This window comes from Lutra lutra, chromosome 17, assembly GCF_902655055.1.
Source record: "Lutra lutra chromosome 17, mLutLut1.2, whole genome shotgun sequence".
Lineage (NCBI taxonomy): Eukaryota > Metazoa > Chordata > Mammalia > Carnivora > Mustelidae > Lutra > Lutra lutra.
Genome location: NC_062294.1, coordinates 55785006 through 55800461, shown reverse-complemented (window position 1 = coordinate 55800461; position 15456 = coordinate 55785006). Strand labels below are relative to the sequence as shown.

Genomic DNA, 15456 nt, shown 5'->3' with positions numbered 1-15456 from the left:
TACTTTTTAAGTCAACTGTTTCTGCAAAGCAGTGTGTTTCTGTCAGCAAAAGCTCCAATCAAATATTCAAACATACATATGGAGAGAAACCTTTCCAATGTAAAGAACGTAGCAAAACCTTTACATTCAGCTCAAACCTATTTCAGCATCACAGAAATCATACTGTAGAGAAACCATACAAATGTGAGGAATTTAGTAAGACCATTAAGGACTTCTCATCACTAAGTGGACACAGGCAAATCCATACTGGAGAGAAACTCTACAAATGTAAAGAATGTGGCAAAGGTTTTAAGTTTCACACAGCATTTACTCGACATCACAGAATTCATACTGGAGAGAAACCTTACCAATGTCCAGAATGTGGCAAGGCCTTTAACAGGCACTCAAGCCTTACTCAACATCACAGAATTCATACGGGAGAGAAACCTTACCAATGTCCAGAATGTGACAAGGCCTTTAAACAGCGCTCAGCCCTTACTCAACATCACAGAATTCATACTGGAGAGAAACCTTACCAATGTCCAGAATGTGGCAAGGCCTTTAACCAGCACTCAGCCCTTACTCTACATCACAGAATTCATACTGGAGAGAAACCTTACCAATGTCCAGAATGTGGCAAAGCCTTTAAGAGGCAATCAATCCTTACTCAACATCACAGAATTCATACTGGAGAGAAACCTTACAAATGTCAAGAATGTGACAAGACCTTTAACATGCACTCAAACTTTATTCAACATCACAGAATTCATACTGGAGAGAAACCTTACCAATGTCCAGAATGTGACAAGGCCTTTAACATGCACTCAAACTTTATTCAACATCACAGAATTCATACTGGAGAGAAACCTTACCAATGTCCAGAATGTGACAAGGCCTTTAACAGGCACTCAAACTTTATTCAACATCACAGAATTCATACTGGAGAGAAACCTTACCAATGTCCAGAATGTGGCAAGGCCTTTAACCAGCACTCAGCCCTTATTCAACATCACAGAATTCATACTAGAGAGAAACCTTAGAATTGTAAATAATGTGGCAAGGCCTTTAGATTGTTCTCAACACTTACTCATCACAGAATTTATCACAGAATTGCATATAAATGTACAGAAATTGGAAAGACTTTTCAACAGCACTCACACCTTAGTAACCATAATAGAATTCATACTGGATAGAAACCTTACAAATGTAAAGAATGTGGAAAAAATGCTTAAGGACTGCTCTACCATACACCACATCAGAGATTTCATATTGGAGAGTAACTACGCAAATATAAAGAATGTGTCTTACCTCTCTCTCCCTGGAGCACACAACTTAACGTCATCGTTGTCGTAGGAAGAAAACTGGAAAATGTGAAAAAAGTGTTCTAACCTTTAACTGGAATTCAGTCTGTACTCAGTGTCAAAAAATGCAAACCCTAGGGGCACCTGGGTGGCTCAGTGGGTTAAAGCCTCTGCCTTCCGCTCAGGTCATGATCCCAGAGTCCTGGGATGGAGCCCCGCATCAGGTTCTTTGCTTGACAGGGAGCCTGCTTTCCCCTCTCTCTCTCTGCCTGCCTCTCTGCCTACTTGTGATCTCTGCCTGTCAAATAAATAAAATCTTAAAAAAAAAAGAAAACCATAGAAACATAATGAATGTGGAAAGGCCTTCTTTTCGATATACACTTAAGTGAATACCAGAGAGGACATTAAAGTGAGTAGATTGAAAGATACCAGTGTTTGGAAAACTATTTAATTGATCATCAGATGTCAATAACATTTGACAGATAGCTAGTAGAAAGCCATACATCAGTCACTCTATTCATACAGTACTCTGTATCAAAACAGTTATTCCAAGGAATAAGACAAATTTAAAGCAAATAGATATGTTGTTATATGCAAGAGATTTAATGGGGGGACTGTTATATAGATATAATTAATTTCAATGCGCTTTTTTGTTACATTGACCCTATTTGGAATTTGTGACTAATAATAATGTACCTAATTCTCAAATCACTTCAGAAAATTTATTTATTCTTACTGTGTATGTGTGAAACCATGTGTCTGATTGTAGGTATATTGAAGATATTTGATGCCCTTCTGCATTAGACGGGACTTATGCATCCCTAATTTTCCATGGAAGATGAAGGATAGGATAATATGCAACAAATGAAGAAAATCTAAATGGAGATGCTGTTTATGGTTATAATATTGATGTAAGTTACCATGAGATAGGTGTTCAGATCATGATTGTTATCCATTTATTGAAACTAAAGAACTTCCTCAAACTAGAAATACAAGGTTTTACTAATTGTTCTTTACAGAAAAAGAGGTGGCAGTCCAGTTCAGTACTAATGTATCTTCGTGATAGTGATCTTTAGAGAGTAGGAGCTGATGTGGTTGAAATGCAGAAATCCTCACAGATAGCAAAGAGAGCATAGCTCACTCTTCCCTACAGTGCCATATCATTGGACACACACATTTGTTAACGATTCTCAGGCCTGAAATATATGGTAATCACTACTCCCACATCATGATACAAGCATTTGAGGGCTTTTTAACGCTTGCATCTTGTATTTTGAACAGGGATAATAGAGTGGATTTGAAATGCATAACATAGTCTGTGTACTTAATATATTTTAACTAATAAAACATAATGGTTTTTAACATCTTAATATGGGTGTGTAATGAATGATGTGTTATCCCACCACCAATGTGAAACTATCTCACTCTATTGAAGGTTGTAGAGAACTGATGGTATCTATCCCCTACTTGGTAATGGAGTGGAATAATATTCCTAGGAATCCTTTCTCTCAGTTCCTTAAGTTAAAACTGTGTGTGATTCCCCCCCTCCGGTTGATGTATTGTATCATTTTCTCCTCTTTATGAATACTGTGTTATTATTGTTGATATGTTACAGATTATATGGAGGTATGGTTGACCTGGTAGTTCACATACTCCATGATACTGCTATTTGGCATTTCCTGTGTGTAACCAGTAGTTTTCCAGGAGACTTGAACTGACACCTACCCTTCTCACTAGTGTGTTCTCTAGACAACACCCTGCAGAGTCACAAGGCAATGTAACTTCTGATATGACAACAATCCACCCTTGTGAGCAGCCATCTCCTTTTTCCCAAGGCTTCCGCTTCCCATGTCCCTTAGAGAAGATTTCCGCAGAGCTTACCTAAACCTGTTTTAGTTTCAATGACCTAGTCTGGACTTACTGCTCAGACTCTAAAGCATTGAATCATGGCCCCTAGTAAAGGTATGTTACACTGAGCTGTTGCTTTGATGTGTCTATGAAGTACATATGCGCATATGACCTTAATGTGTGTGTCACAGATATGTCAGAAGTAGAGGAGACCTATTCTAAAGATTTATTTATTTATTTATTTGAGAGAGAGACACAGTGAGAGAGAGCATGAGCGAGAAGGTCAGAGGGAGAAGCAGACTCCCGTGGAGCTGGGAGCCCGATGTGGGACTCGATCCCGGGACTCCGGGATCATGACCTGAGCCAAAGGCAGTCGTCCAACCAACTGAGCCACCCAGGCGTCCGAGGAGACCTATTCTAAATGGCATGATATTGTAGCTCAGGTAAGAGATAGAAAATATTATAACATGATGAATTAGCATGTGCAGAACAGTGGTCTGGGGTGAACAACAGACTCAGCATTAGAAGAATAATTTCTCCTTGCTTTATTTCCTAGTTATTTCCAAATCTCCAGTTGTATTTTTCCTCATTTTTGTTTTCAGTTCCATAGGCATCACAACCATTCTTTTTTGCCTGAACTGGGGCAAGGGTATTCTAACTAAACAATTGATATTAGAGAGATGGACAGGCAAAGAGCATTTATTCAGATATTTAGGCCTGGATGTGGGATGTGAATCTCAGTAAAATTCGATGAAGGCAACATCCTTAGAAAGGGAAGACCTCTTAAAAGAAAATGTGAAAACCTCTGTTGTGCGGAAGGAACTGGATATGGCTCACTTTAGTCATTCCAAAGCACAGGCTTGGTGGTGTCATCTGGTGAATACAGGTAATGGGGAACGTGAATTGGCAAATATGTTAGTTTTAAAGATTTTATTTATTTATTTGACAGAGATCACAAGTAGGCAGAGAGGCAGGCAGACAGAGAGAGAGAGAGAGAGAGAGAGAGAGGAGGAAGCAGACTCCCTGCTGAGCAGAGAGCCCAATGCGAGGCTCAATCCCAGGACCCCAGGATCATGACCTGAGCCAAAGGCAGAAGCTTTAACCCACTGAGCACCCAGGTGTCCAAATATGTTAGTTTTAAAGGAGTAGGGAAGTCTTTATCTTCATGATTTAACTGAATTCCTGACTGTAACTGAGGACCAGATGCTCTTGGATGACAGTGATGACTGTGATGGCCCAGGTCTAGATCAGTGGCACTGGATGGGATGGGTTTTGGATGATGCAATCATTTATGCTGGGGTCCAGCCTTGGCAGGTCCAGGTGTGCCAAAGGAAGGGCAGTGTTGGCAAAAGGAATGGGAGAGCCGCACAATGAGTTCTGGTCAGTAGTCAGGCATATTCATTTTATTTTATTTTAGAGCTTCTTTTATAGGCAGTTTAATTGGGGGAGGGGATTACATTTGTGCAAAAGACATCAAAGGGCTCAAGCACTCATCAGATAATTTCTCTTTGTTCAGCACAGGTTATTCTAGTGTAAGCTCTAGTGGGTGCAGACTGGCGGCAGGGATGGGGGACAGGGTCTTGCCTCTTGAGTAGTCATGTCCCTCTGAAAGCCATGGGAGGTAGCAGAAATCTGTGCTTTTTGGTCTGGAGTCTGAAGGAAAACAGGAAATAGGTTAAAGGAAAATGAGAAGCTTTAGAGATGAACTAGATAGTAAGGAACTGCAGGGAACAGGATATAGGTTAATGGAAAATGAGAAGCTTTAGGGATGAACTAGGCAGTAAGGAACTGCAGGAAGTCTCTAAGGAATTTTGGAAGCAAGGTTTCCAGGACCTTGAGGGGCTAGCAATTGTTGGGAAAAAGGTTATTTATTACCAGTAATAAAACCTTTTTGTGAGACCCTTTAGATATATATCTGTGGGCCATATGCTTGGGAATGATTGTCAACACGATCTTGGAGGGTTTAGAGATAAAGTTTCCAAAGGAATTGTTAAAGTAGACTTCCAGGGTCCTGGTTGGGGGGAGGGGTCGATGAGGCTAGGTTTGTTAGCAAAGCCTTAAGGTGTGGGTAGTTGAGTCCCTAGAGGAATGTCACTCTGCCTGTTTAAGGGCTTGTCAGTAGATAAGGAAATTTAATAATTTTTCTTCTGCCTCTCTTTCCCACATCATATTGATGTAACACTACAAGTAGAGGCTTTAGTCAACCATAAACATCCCTCCTGGTAAAAGGAGCCTCAAAACTCCCAATGGGACAGTGCCTGACTGGAATGACTTCACATCAGGTTCAGAGTGTCTTAGAGACTAAAAGCCACCAATAGATGATGGGAGGCCAACTTATTAAATACTGGGCTGTGCTTATATATATGCCTCAAATATACTTAAAACCTATCAAGCTTTAAGCTTAGCTACTCTAATGCCTGACCCTGACCATCATACTTCTACAGAGCATAACTGTCTGGAGATTACTGATCTTGTTATTCTAGCCAATGAGACTTAGGAAGTTCGCCTCTCAAAATTTGAGACAGCAGTTAGTTTACTGGTGGCAACAGTTTCATGGGAAAGGGAGCAAGAAAACTGGGTGTGCTTTAGTACTCACTTGTGCTTTGCAATTGGCCAAGCCTTAAAAATTAATATTTATACTGATTCCAAATATGCTTCCCTAGTCCTGCATCCTCATGGAGCAATTTGGAAGAAGAAGGGATTATGACCAAGCCATAAATCCCCAGTCAAATATGGGCTGAAATTGCTACTCTTCTTAAGGCTGTCCACATACCCAAGGAGGTAGCTGTAATTCACTTCAAAGGACATCCAAAGGACATGACCTTGGAACCTAAAGGAAACAGTTTGGTAGACCATGTAGTCAAGCAGGCAGCACATAATAAACAAATATGAAGTCTTGTACCAGTCTGAACTCCAATAAAGTCCATAAGACCAGTCTATTCAGACCGAGAAATTCACATAGCCAGGAACAAGGATATTCAAAAATGCACAGGACTGTCTCATTGACAATGAAGGAAAAGATCTTCATACACAAAAATAAGCAGCGGAAGGTAATACTGGATTTATGCCAGGCTGCTGATTTGTATAGAAAGCCCACGGAGGTAAGGAAAAACAAAAACTAAAAACTAAAACAAAAAAACCAACTTTGCTAAGAAAATTTGTCCCTAGATTTGGACTCTCTTGGTCCCTACAAAGTGACAGAGGACTGTCTTTTATGACACAAATTCAAAAGATGCCCCCCCAAAACTGAAGAGCCCTTGATACCTTGACTGCAATTAAAGTGATGAAGTTTTAGAACATAGGTGAGGTTCAGTGGGGTGAGGTCCAGAGCCGATGACCAAGAAAGAATTCTTGAGACATCTTTGGTACAAAATGGTGGTTTATTAAAGCATGGGGACAGGACTCTTTGGCAGAAAGAGCTGCTGCCCTGATATCCTGAGGAGTGTCTGATTATATACACAGGAATTGGGTAGGTGAGGACAAAGGGGGTGTTCAGAAGGGCTGTCATGGTAAAGAAGACTGTCAGGATACTGAAGGCCTCGTTATTGTCAAGCCAAGGCTGTTTTTCCCTCTAATGAGGCACTAACATGAAGACAGTTGAGCGTTTCCTGGTGGAATGTCACATTCCTTCTATCACACATCCTTGTCAATGAGCTTTAGCTTTAGAAGAAATTTAACTTTATTTACATTTCCTTCCACCTCAGCCTCCTTCAGTTTTATGGAGGGAAGGGCGATGTTCGGGCTTTAGGAGCTGAGTTACTTGTCTCTGGAAGTTAGGCTGTTGATAAGATAGCTTCTTTGTTGTAAATCACTAGGACATTTGTAAACCAAGGGAGACTCCTGCCTTGCAGGATTGTGGTCTCTGCAACTTAACTATTTGTTTTTCTTTCAGGGCTGCCAGGAGTGCCTGAGGGATGTCACACAGGTCACCCAGGTGGGTGGGGGGCGGTAAGGTGTCAGCTTTTGCTTTGTCCTCACCCAGCCTTCTGCTCCCTCATCAAAAGGAGGCCCCAAGTTAGATGGCTGTCTGCTAAGGGGACCCAGTGGTTATGTGGCTCTAATTTGTGTCCATGGCTTCCCCCAGGTTGGAGGGCCCACTGTGCTTTGGGTTTTGCCTGGATGCACAGATGCATTATTAATACCATGACCTACCAGCCAACCTTCTAAGTGTATTTTTATTTTTGCTTCCTTAATTAATTAATTTATTTGACAGAGAGAGCACAAGCAGGGGAGTGGAAGAGTGGGCTCTCTCTGACATAAGGCTCCATCTCAGGACCTTGAGATCATGACTCAAGCCGAAGGCAGATGCATAACAACAGAGCCACCCAGGTGTTCCTAACCTTACAAAGTTAAAACTAGTGGACGCATTCTGTGTCTCATTGGTAGGACCACTTAAATCTTTTTTTTCCTCTTTGGGACTGGAGGTGGTTGTTTGAAACAGGAAAGCTCTTAAGTACATGATCAAAGCCCTAAATGACTCTCAGAATAGCATTTCTCTACTAAATACTTAAGTAACACGAATGCATGAAGCAGTTTTACTGACTAGAAAGGAGTTAGATGTTGTAACAGCTGCACAAGGTAGAACGTGTGCTATCCCGAAAACAAAATGCTGTGCACACAGTCTAGATGACCACAAAAGTATTTCTGGGTTTCTAACAGACATGGACACTCAGATTGGCATGTAACAATCGCTCTTCTTCCTTCAATGCTTAGTGAAACTCCTAGAGTCCAGGAGAGTTTGTCAACTATCAGAGGACCCTTATTTAGGGTTCTTTTTGTGTTGTTGTTTTGCCCCAAGTCTCGCCACTTGGTGCTGAGATGCCTTACCTGCCATGACTTCAAGCCCATAGATGATCCTTTCCACCCAAGATGTCCACACATGCAGTCTCCCTTGGATTCAGCTGCTTCTGCTTCATAAGTCATGTCTGTATAAGCCCCAAATGACCAATGTTGGCCCATAGGTAGGGACGTCACTATGTATCTATTCAGCAGGTAGAAGTTACAAAAGATGAGAACTTGCACTCTGAGCAACCTTCAAGATTTAAGGGTAGAAACTGTTCAGTGGGAGGGATGATAAGAGAAATAAAGGTGAAGAAAGATGATTATATTTCCTCACCATTACAGCACCCTGACAAGTCCTTGATACAGGCAGAGTTGCCCTCCCTCCAGGGATCCAACTGCCTCCCAGTTTAACATTTTGCCAAGGGCAATAGGCAATCTTAGCCCAATCCCCAGGATCCTGTAAATCTTCTTTAACATATAAAAACTGCTTTGGAATCGTCCTTTTTCTCTACCCCACAAAATACATGTTGGCAATCATCCTCCAAACTTATGACCCTCCCATATATATCTGAAGGGTCTCATGCCAGAGATTTTACTAAACAGTAATAAATGACCTTTCCTAACAACAGCTAGCTCCCTCAAGGGGTTGGAAACCTTGTTTCCAAAATATCTGGGAGGCTTAAGCTATCCCTACCCTCCTCAAAAGATGAAAGTGTATAATAGGTCACTTCTCATGATCCCAGAGCAACTCTTTCTGCCCTTAGGTCCTGTCCTCCAGCTTTAATAAAACCACATATTTACACCAAAGGCCTCTCAAGAATTCTTTATTGGCCATCAGTATTGGAACCGGAATGCCTTTTCTGCCTCATCTATTGGGAAGAGAGATGATGCCAGACATTAACTTTTTAGATCATGAAGAGTTGCCCCAAAGGATTGACAAACCATTGTTGGACATGCATTTCCTATATCCTGCGAATATATGTCCCCTGTTTGAAATTCTAAATCCTCCCTCCTCATCCTGTCACAGTGGCACGGAAGCTCCAGTTACCTTTGAGCCTCATGTCCTTCAGTTTCCCATAATTAAGATTTTTTTTTTAGTCTCCTTAAACTGTCTTACATCTTTTTAATTATTAACAGGCCAAAATGAGAATGGAGCAAAAAAGTACATACATACTCTCTGATTCCTACTGTCTAACTTCTCTCCTTAGTGAGGGGTCAGTAAATGTTGCACTCTGTCGAGATGAGTTGTCATCAACATAGAATTAATTTCATCAGGTATTTGTGGGCAAATTTTGATTCTCTCTGCATGAGAGAAAAGACTTTCTGGAATTGAAAGTAATTTTGAAACATTTTATAGCTCTGTACCGTGTTTTGGTATTAAATAAGAAAGATATATTTTATCTTTAATTGTAGTATTATACCATGATATGCCTTGGTACCTTCCTCATTAACTTTTGTGTCTTCTGTGAGTATTTTCATTGTGGTTACCTTACAGATTGCTTAAAATAACTTAGAGGTAAAACAAAGATTTTAAATCTCATACCGTCAATTGCACACAAAACTCTTGATCCCGTCTCCACCCCTGCACCCACTTTGTTACAGATATCACAGCTTCTGTCTTTAGGTCGTGTGCCTTACTACCTACACCAAAGATTTTTATACTCTTTTAAAAACAAAATTCTGTAGCAGAAATAAACATCAGGGATACCTAATTACAACACTTACAACACTACAGGCTTGTGTAATTTTCTAAATATTTATGTTTAGAAGACAGCTTTGTGTCCTCATGTGGTTGCAGTTTGCAGTTTCTGTGTAGAATGCTTTTCATTTCATCGAGAGCGTGTTCCTTTTATGTGTCTCCGAGGACAGGCCTACTGGTAAACTTAGGGCATTTTTACTTGGGAATGTCTTCATTTCTACCACTGTGGAAAAGAGTTTTGGCCGATAAAGTATGCTTAGTGGCCATTTTTTATCTTGCAGTACCTGAGTACTCGATGCTGGCCCCAGTCCTGTCGGACCCGCTGAGAATCATAGAGGAGAAGCTTGCAGTCTTTCCCTATTGAATAGGTTAGATTTCAGCTTTTCACACATCTATGGCATTCATTAGGTTGAGGGGTTTCCTTCTCTCTCTCCGTCGAGTGTTTTTAATGTGACATGTTGTCCGCTGTGCCCATATTTGTATTCTGTCTCCCTTAATATGATCATGTCATTTTTGATCTTATTCTGTTAATGTGGAGTCTTCAAGTTATGGTTTTCAATATGTTGGAGCACCCTTAACTCCTGGAATGTTTCGTATTTGATGATCTTGTAGAAAGGGAAAATGTGCTGTTGATTCAGATTGCTATTTATTGTGGACTTTGAGTGACTATTCCTCACAGGTAGAGATTTGCAAACTTCATCATTTGTAGTGTCTTCATCTGCTTGCATGAGCTGGGTATGCTGGTGCCACAGACAGAGTGTCCTGCTAGTTTCCCTGATCATCACTCCTTGGAAATGTTTGAGGAGATTTGCAGTCCTTTCTTCTTCAGTGTCTGTCTGTATATAAACTGAATTCATCCGGCACACAATTTTTGTTTCTTGGGAGTTTTTTCTTTTATTCATCCTTCATTCTGCTTTGTGCTTATAGATCAGTTATTTATTAATTTTTTTTGAATAATGGAGTCTAAATTGGTTATACATTTCTTTTGAAATTCATACACATCTTTTGGTCTGAATTTGTGGGCACTGATTACCCATTGTTGCCTTTATAAGTACTTTTATTCCTACGGTCATTTATACTATATTTACCTTTACTTCTTCACCTGTCATTTTAGTTGGTCTTTTCTCTATTATTATTAATTTAGTTCATGGGTTGTCAATGATGTTGATCTTTTCTGACAAACGACTCTTCCTATGGTTGATATATTCCTATTCTTTTGGTACTGTGTTTGGTTCATTTCAGTTTTCTGTTTCAGTTTCCATCATTCTGCTAATTTTGCACTCATGAGACCCTTTTCCTGATAGTTAGAGATAAAGGAAATTGATTTTTGAGACAGCAAATATGTGTGACCATACCACAGAATTATATATGAGGATATATGGTTACTATGTTGTGTGCCATGTTATGTTTCCATGTGAAATGAAGTCCTGATGAGTCCTTCTCAGCCATTTTTCTGACATTGTCTGATTGACTTGATGCTTCTATATTAGCATTCAAGGGTATATTCTTCTGAATGTAGTAAGTGCAATGATTTTATTTTATTTGAATCTTTCAGCTATATCTTCATCTGGCATGCAGAGTTTCCCCCAAAAGTGCAGCGTAGAAGGTTCTTTCCAGAATGGACCAATGCACAAATGCAAACACAGTGGTGTTGAGATTTTACACTTATGCACAGACTGGGACAATGATGGGGACAGTGAAGGGCATCAAAGAAATCCTGGACGATATACCCAAACTAAGGCAATTGCCCTTAATGAGAATCTCACTGCCCCAAATGGTGAAGGATATAAACCACTGTGGAAAACCTTCCTTTTTAAGTCAACTGTTTCTGCAGAGCAGTGTGTTTCTGTCAGCACAAGCTCCAACCAGATATTCAAACATAGCTATTTGTGGACAGACCATTTGGAACTTCTGAAAAGTAACCTAGTCCATGATGAGAATAATGATTTGAGCCATTTGGAAGATAGGATTGGCCTGTCCTTTCAGCCAGATGTTTCTGATCATCAGAGATTTAGAAGTGAAGAACAAAGTGCTCAGTGGGATCCATTCGAGAGGGACTTTGCAGAGGAGTCAACCCTCCAGAATGACCAGAGGGTTTCCACTGGAGTCAGAATTGCTCAGTGCACTGAATCTCAGAAAACACTGGACCAGGGCTTCAGTGTTCACAGATGTGTCAGGGCTAGGTTTGCAGAGAACCATTATGAATGTTATAAATGTGGGGATGTCTTTCATCCAAGCTCTAACCTCACTGTACATAGTGGTCAGCGTTTGGTACACAGTCCTCATAAATATAATGAAAGTGGGAAAGCTTGTAACCAGTCCTCCAGTGTTGGTGATCATCAGAGAATTTATGAGGGAAAAAGCCCGTTCACATCTAATAAACCAGGGACCGTGTTTAGTCAGTCATCAAGCCTAAACATCAATGAGATAATCCCTTGGAGAAAGGAAACTTACATTTTTAAGGAATGTGGTAAATCCTTGGACTGTCACCCAACACTATCTCAACATTAGCAAATGCATATTGGAGAAAAAATGAAATATGAAGAAGGTGGTCAAACCTTTAAGGACTGTTCATCAATAAATGGACATAAGTAATTCTGTACTGGAGGGAAACTTTACCAACGTCAAGAATTTGGAAAGTCACTTAACCACAGCTCAAAGCTTATGCAACATTGTAGAATTCATACTGGAGAGAAACCTTACCAATGTGAAGAATGTGGGAAGGCCTTTAAACAGAGCTCAGGGCTGACCCAACATCAGATAATTCATACTGGACAGAAACCTTACAAATGTCAAGAATGTGGCAAGGCCTTTAACATTAGCTCAAGGCTTACTCATCATCACAGATTTCATCCTGGAGAGAAACCTTACAAATGTCCAGAATGTGGCAAGACCTTTAACTGGTCTTCAGACCTTACTCAACATCCCATAATTCATACAGGAGGGAACACTTTACAATGTCAAGTATGTGGTAAGACTTTTAACTAGTGTTCAGACCTTACTCAACATCACCAAACTCATAGTGGAGAGAAACCTTACCAATGTCAAGAATGTGGTATGGCCTTTAGCTGGGCTTCAGCCCTTACTCATCATCATAGAATTCACAGTGGAGTGAAAACTTACCAATGTCAAGAATGTGGGAAGTCCTTTAACAGAGCTCAGTGCTTACCCAACATCACGTAATTCATACTGGAGAAAAACCTTACAAATGTCAAGAATGTGCGAAGGCCTGTGTGTTTGTGTGTGTGTTCAAGAATCAATTAGATGGAGGACCTTTATTAGGAAGAGAACTGATCATGATGTGGGAAACAAAGGCAGAAGAAAACATACTAATATCCTTATACCTACAGGTCATTGACATATCCTTGAAACAGGCAGAGTGACATTCCTCCAAGGACTCAACTGCCATGATGTTAATAGGTTGCTAATGGGAAAAGACAATCTTGACCTGAACTCCCCAACCCCCACCAGGATCCTGTAAGTATAAACATAAAACATTAAGTAAGTAAGTTAACATAAAACATTTCCTTTGGAAACTTCCCTTTTCTCTCAAACCCCCTAGCTACCTATTGGTAAACATTCTGCAAGCAGAGGGCCCACAGATAAACATCAGAAGGGTCCCATGACTAAGGATTTTTGGTTGGTAATAAATGACCTTTTCTCAAGAACTGATAGCCCCCTCAAGGTTCTGGATACCTTGCTTCCAAAATTCCATAGATACTTGTGCTATCCCAAACCCCCTCCAACTTGAAAGTAGATGATGGGCCACGCCTCATGACAGAGTGCGGTCTTTCTTCCCCTGGGTCCTGTCCCCATGCTTTCATAAAATCACCTTTTGCACCATAGACATCTCGAGAATTCTTTCCTTGCCATGGGTATCAAACCTTAACGTTCTTTCCTACATGTATACCAGAGATTAACAGTTTATATCACAAACAGTTGCCTACCTATAACAAACACATGAAAAAATGTTCAACATCATTAGCCATCAGGGAGATTCAAATCAAAGCCACATTGAGATACCACCTTACACCAGTTAGAATGGCCAAAATTACAAGACAGGAAAGAAGTTTTGGAGAGGATGTGGAGAAAGGGGGACCCTCCTAAACTATTGGTGGGAATGCAAGTTGGTGTAGTCACATTGGAAAACTGTGGAGATTCCTTGAGAAATTAAAAATAGAGCTACCCTGTGACCCTGCAATTGAATTCCTTGGTATTTACCCCAAAGATACAGATGTAGTGAAAAGAAGGGCCATTGGTACCCCAATGTTCATAGCTGTAATGGCCACAGTCACCAAAGTGTGCAAAGAGCCAAGATGACCTTCAACACCCGAATGGATAAAGAAGCTCTGGTCCATATATACAATGGCGTATTATTCCTTCATCAGAAAGGATGAATACCCAACTTTTGTATCATCATGCACGGGACTAGAGGAGATTATGCTGAGTGAAATAAGTCAAGCAGAGAGAGTCAATTATCATATGGTTTCACTTATTTGTGGAGCATAAGGAATAACACGGAGGACATTAGGAGAAGAAGAAGATAAGTGAGTTGGGGGATATCAGAGGGGGAGATGAAGCATGAGAGACTGTTGACTTTGAGAAAGAAACTGAGGGTTATGGAGGGGATGGGGTGGGGGAGGTTGGTTGAGCTTGGTGGTGGGTATTAAAGTGGGCATGTATTGCATTGGAGCACTGGGTGTGGTGCATAAACAATGTTGGAACATTGGAAAAAAATAAAATTGCAAAAAAAAAAAAAAAAAAAAAGAAGAAGAAGAAGAAGGAGAAGAGTTGCCTACCTGGAAGACAAACCATTGTTTGAGAAATATTTCATCTTTCCTTTCTCCTCTGAATATAATCCCCTCTTTGTAAATTTGAAATCCTACCTCCTCCTTCTTAAGTCACCATGACACAGAAGCTTCAATCACCTTGTAAGGACCTATTTAGCAAGAGGCATTCAATAAAGTTAACCTGTCCCTGCTCCCCTTCCCCCAAGGGATTTACTTAAAAACAAGACCTGGAAACCAGAGACAAGGTGGGTCAGGCCAGGTGGAGACATCTGATCAGAGGGGGGGTTACATACTGTTTCCCTAGCTACCAAGGAGACTGGCCCACCCTTTGGGCACATTTTGGGTGTGAATTCTGACCAAGGTGATAGGCTGGTTCAAATGTCTACTAGGATAAATTGTAATTCAGGTCCTAGCATCACTGTGGAGTTTCCTGTGTGTGTGACAATCTCATTGGCCACCTGTGCGTGGCCAGGCCTCTGCATGGCCTTTGCCCTTAAAAGTTAGTCTGTGAAAGGAGAAGGGTGGCCCTCTCTTATAAGAGGTGCATCCCCTAACGTTCGGTTAGATTCTTGATGCTTGGCATGAAATAAATCTTTGCTTGACCTTCGCTTTATATCAGTCTCACTCCTTTAATCTCGGACCCATTATTGGGGAATAACACTCCTCTCTTTGAGTCTCATGTCTTTCTTGTTCCCATAATTAAGAACTTCATTGTTTTCTCTACTGAAAATGTCTTACATCATTTTAAGTCTTAGACCAGCCTAAGAATTGAGAACAGCGCAGGAAAAACAAACTTTCCTCTCCTCACATTCATTCTGTAGTGTGAACTGACCTCCATGCTTCAGACCCGGAACAGAACGTGCAGACAGAGCTGGGGATCAAGGGCAGTGGGAGCTTCATTGCTTTGCCAGCCAAGGAAGCCTCAGCAGGTCGGGGCCTTCAAACCTGCAGCCCACCTGGGGAAAGAGGCCAAGGGTTTGTCGGGAGATGCTGGATAATGGCCAATTTCCAGAGGAATTTGTCTGTGCCGCCAGCCCTGTTTATCATGCTGTCAGGG

At 40.9% G+C, this 15456-nt stretch overlaps 3 protein-coding genes and 1 pseudogene across 3 annotated transcripts in view; 3 read left to right on the top strand and 1 right to left on the bottom strand.

Annotated features, from left to right (window-relative positions):
* LOC125089473 (zinc finger protein 345-like) overlaps positions 1-1019 on the top strand; it is a 65029-nt gene extending 64010 nt beyond the window's left edge. The window contains exon 3 of the mRNA XM_047711701.1: positions 131-1019. Within this exon, the coding sequence (XP_047567657.1) occupies positions 131-1019 (889 nt within the window). The remainder of the gene's footprint in view (positions 1-130) is intronic.
* The window catches only part of LOC125088868 (zinc finger protein 665-like), a 577134-nt gene that overhangs the window by 293039 nt on the left and 268639 nt on the right, over positions 1-15456 (top strand).
* The window catches only part of LOC125088894 (L-lactate dehydrogenase A chain-like), a 386819-nt pseudogene that overhangs the window by 149232 nt on the left and 222131 nt on the right, over positions 1-15456 (top strand).
* The window catches only part of LOC125088914 (KRAB domain-containing protein 5-like), a 664001-nt gene that overhangs the window by 474471 nt on the left and 174074 nt on the right, over positions 1-15456 (bottom strand). The window lies entirely within an intron of this gene.